General features: G+C 28.6%; 1 protein-coding gene across 1 annotated transcript; it reads left to right on the forward strand.

The window, feature by feature from the left end:
• Positions 1-2672: 2672 nt before the first annotated feature.
• On the forward strand, positions 2673-4294 carry LOC129903753 (uncharacterized). The gene is made up of 2 exons (XM_055979292.1): positions 2673-2702; positions 3524-4294. The coding sequence occupies exons 1-2, from the start codon at positions 2673-2675 to the stop codon at positions 4247-4249; spliced, it is 756 nt and encodes a 251-aa protein (XP_055835267.1). The 3' UTR covers positions 4250-4294.
• Positions 4295-4635: the final 341 nt, after the last annotated feature.

Consider the following 4635-nt stretch of genomic DNA (forward strand, 5'->3'; position numbering starts at 1 on the left):
GGGGATGATGATGGTGGTTTTGTAGTGATGATACACTGGATAATGTGTGAAAATTGGGTTATAGGGCCCGGGGGGGGGGGGAGAGGGACATTTGGGATATATCCTTCTGTATATTTGTATATTCTGTCTGTATATTTTTGTATCTCCTGTATATTTATGTGTATCAGTGTATATGTGTGTGATATAAGGGAATATACATAATATATACATGTTGTATACATTGTCACAGTAACATTTTCCAGCTTGATTTCAACTTTGAGTTTTGACCGCAAATCAGTTCAAATTACCTGCAATTTTCATCGACTATTGGAAATTTTCAGATTCGATTTTTTGGTATTACAATAAATAATTATTTTTTTCGCCCGATATTGATATTTGACTTGAAATTCGACTAAATTCAAATTCATGCATTCCTAAGGGTTCAAATATGAGACTTCTAATTAGAGGTTGAAGACCCCGAACCATTTACCACAACTCATGTTAATCTATAACTAACTATTAAGTCGAGAATTAAACCACATTACATTTATGTTCTAATATCTACATTAGATTTTTGTACTATTACCTAATCCCTATTATTAATACAACAATGGCAACTTAGTAGTCTAGCAACTTTCTTCAATGAATATGAAATAGATATAAGATCTCAAGGTTTACTAGACGGGATCCTTAGAAACTTCGAATATTTTCTTTAGGAGGAGATGAATTATCTATAGATTCATATTATAGTGGAGGAATTAAAAGGAAACTCTCTCTCTATATATATATATATATTACAATCTATTAGTATTATAATTTCATTATATAATCCAAAAGTATTTTTATTTATTAAATTATATGATTATCTTATTTTTTAAAAATAAATTCATAAAAAAATAAATATTTATTTATTTAATTATATTATCTTCAACAAGATTCTTCCAATGCATAATCTGATTAATTAATTTTCCTCATCTTTATCTTAATATATAGTAATAATTAGTTTAATGATAGTGCTCACGGCATAAAACCGTGTGTCAGTTGTATGGGGATATGGGTTAGACTTTGTCAAAATGAAATATTTACAAAGTAGAAAATACACCTATACTTCATCTTCTGATTATTTATTGTGATTTCTCAAAATGTCTTATTAACTTTGCGTTTAATTATCACATGAATAAGTGTAAAAGAGTTGAGAAGAAAACTTTCTAGTTAATATTTTATTTAATAAAGATAAAAAAAGAAATACGATAGAAGAAAATATATAAGTCAACAGTAATTCGGTTTATTTCAGTTTTCTTGGGCAGTTCACACATGCACCGCCCCCTAGGAAGATTATAATATTTCATTACAAATGCATTAAAGTAAGTTGAAAATGGTATATTTACATAAATAGTTGTTCGTATTAACAAATTATTATTTTTAGTTATATACTTTTTTTATTATGTGTTTTTTTCCATCAAAAAAAATAATAAATAAAAAGGGTAGATTTACTAGTTTACCCGAAGGGCAAAAATATACTACTCCATTCATCTCATATAAGTCGATTAGTTTCTTCTTCATATGCTCTTTGAGAAATCAAAAATAAAAAGGATGGTTTTACTAATTTACTCTTTAAGATTATTATTTTTTTGAAATTTTACAAAAAATATTTATATTTTCAAAAAAAAAAACCTATCATAAGAGCAAAATGAGATTTTTAAAAAATAAATTCTCTCTTGATTTTTGTAAATTGATGAATAATTTGAAATAATTATTTTTATTAATGTGGACGACTAAGATAAAATGGAAGGAGTAAAATTCTTGGTATATAGGAGTATGAAAATTTAGGAAAGAGCTAAATCAATGCCACCATGATTTTCCTAATTTTCAAAATTTAGACGTGGGAAAATACTCAAAGAGATTAATATGCTTGAATGAATAGCACTAGTGCAACATTAAATTCTTAATCCATATATAAAATGCAAACAAATTTACAAACTAAATCTCACTTAACCCTCCTAACCTTTTGGTTTAAGGAATAATACCTTTTTCACCTTTTGAAAGGGACAATAAATAAACCCCCTTAATCTTAAATCAAGAGTTAAAAATAAATTGGATCATTGCACACATTTTTTTTAAAAAAACTCCAATATAATCCCCAACACTATAACCTTTGCCACTATTTCTGTCCTTCCGATGAGCACTAAATTAACTTTTACTGTGTAATAGCCTACAAACTACACATGACATGTAAATTGCACTACACAAGCGTAGTGCGACATGCTCGACTCAAAAGATATTGATAGGATCGATCTCGAATCATTTTTGTAGATGACCATCCTCCAAACCAAGTAAGTGATTCCGAAGAACTTGCACATATTTTTAAAATATCAAAAATGCCATCAATTGGGAGTTTTCATAATTCTCTCCTCTCTTTTTTTTCTCTTCAATTTTTCTTTTTAGGAAGGTATTTAAGAATCCATAATAAACTTTTGTTACCATAATGAAGATTGGTTGTTACTCTACTAGAGTCTAGAGTTTATTTTGTCTCTATTTGGTACCTTTCTTCTATATAAAGTCTTACAACTCCACCACTCCTTAAAACTCCCCCCTTTTGTCCCCTCAAAAAATTCTTCCCAAGAGATTTCATTTCTCTCTATTTCCCATATTTCAAGTAATTGTGATTTGATTGAGAGAGAAAAATGGAAGAAATGGCTTCTTTATGGAGTTACCAAGAAGAGGTGATTACTTTCCCACTTTCTCATTTGTCTTCATTAGGATTTTATATTTCAACTATCATATTATTTTGTTGTAATTATTATCTTATTTTTTTATATTTTTATTACTTTTTTTCTTTCTATTTGGACTATTTTTTCTCTTCAACGGAGGGTTTATCCTTAACCTCGTATAGATAAAATTTGCGATTATTTTATTATTTACAAACTCTATTTTATTAAATTTTATTGAATATATTATTGTTATTATTGTTAATTTCTCATTTCATTTACTTTGGGTACCATTTAAGGAAATATCACTTCATATTTGCTAAAATTCAACCTTGTAGAAACAGTAAATAGAAGTGTGGAGAATTTCTTTTCCACAGTCAATGTTTTTGTGCTTTTGTTTAGTAAAAGTGGTGCAATCCCTTTTTGTTAAAATTGTTGGATTTGACATATAGATATTTTCATCATGACCTTCCATGCCCTGTTTAAGTTGTCACTTCCTCCCCTAATTTTGAATTTCTTTATCATAGAATAATTATAAACAAATTTAGGTGCGAAGCCACATGGGTGCAACATGACTTCTTTAATAAAAAATTACACTATATATATAATAATAACAATAATATATCCAATCTAATACTATAAATTGAGTCGATATAGGGTAGACGTTACCCCAACGGACCATATATGTAAGATAAAAACATATTTTTATGTATATATAGTAGAATATTGAATCTCATCTGCTTCTTGTATGTTTATTTTTCATATCAAATGTGAAATTTTAGCATTTTGTAGACTTTCCTCTGACTTTTTTTTCTTTTTCATTTCAAATGTTGCAGACAGTGGATGAATTGAGACAAAAGCTTTTGTACACTAATCTTGAACTTGAACAATTGAAGACAGAAAAAATAGATGAAATGAGGAAGAATAAAGAATATGTGAAGCAATTAATCCAAATCTTGAAGATAGTTTGTCAAGAAAGAGATGAAGCAAAAGATGAAATTCAAAAACTAGTCAATAGTCCTCTTATCATGAAGTCCACAAAAGCAAATTCAAGTATAACTGAGTCTTCAGTAACATACAATTACCATAATTCATCTCCAAAAATCAACTCAGTTTCTTCCCCTGAATGTTCCAACAACAACGTCAACGCTGCTTATGATCGTAATGTTCGATTCTCAGATAATTGTGTTACTCAATTGGCCCTAAAAGTTGACAAGGCCTCATTGGTTATTGACAATCTTGTAAAGGGGAAAACTTTGCCTCAACAAGGGAAACTCTTGCAAGCTGTTATTGAAACAGGGCCAATTCTGCAGACACTTTTAGTTTTCGGACAACTTCCTCAATGGCGAAATCCCCCTCAGTTTACACCGTTTAATATCCCACAAGTTTCCATTAAAGGGGATAGTTATTTGAGCCATCCTGAAGATTCAAGATCATTGCAAATTTCTCAACAAATGTTGTCAACATGTATGTTAAATTTTGCTAGTTTTGACTCTGGTTCTTGTTTGGAAAATCAGAGTTTGAATAAGTTTATCTTAGGAAAGAGGCAAAGATTGTACTGAAAGAAGTTTAAGGATCATCAAAACCTTATGCTTCCAATTTTTGTAAAAGGCATAGATTGCTTGGTGTAAATGCCTATATTGATTTTAGTCATATATAACCTTTTTAAATTTATCACTAACTTTATTTCGACATTTAAAATATGGCTTGTTTCAATTGATCACGTAAATATATGATAAAGTATTTATATTTGACATTTGTGACTTATATTTTGAGAAGTGAAGGGTCAAAAATATATCTAAAGTAATTTAATTTTTTGAATTTCATATCTAAACTATTAGACGTGTGAGTTTCATATATTAACTATTATTTAATGTTTATCTAAATATGCTCAGATAAAAAAAGTGATAACCTTAGACATGAAGATAAGTTTAGGGAGATTGTCTAA

Source organism: Solanum dulcamara, chromosome 9 (assembly GCF_947179165.1).
Source record: "Solanum dulcamara chromosome 9, daSolDulc1.2, whole genome shotgun sequence".
NCBI lineage: Eukaryota > Viridiplantae > Streptophyta > Magnoliopsida > Solanales > Solanaceae > Solanum > Solanum dulcamara.

Excerpts from the sequence above, each read along its gene's own strand:
- LOC129903753 (XM_055979292.1), top strand. The coding sequence starts at position 2,673 with ATGGCTTCTTTATGGAGTTACCAAGAAGAG. Across the intron at positions 2,703-3,523 it reads TATGGAGTTACCAAGAAGAG|ACAGTGGATGAATTGAGACA; the intron begins GTGATTACTTTC and ends CAAATGTTGCAG.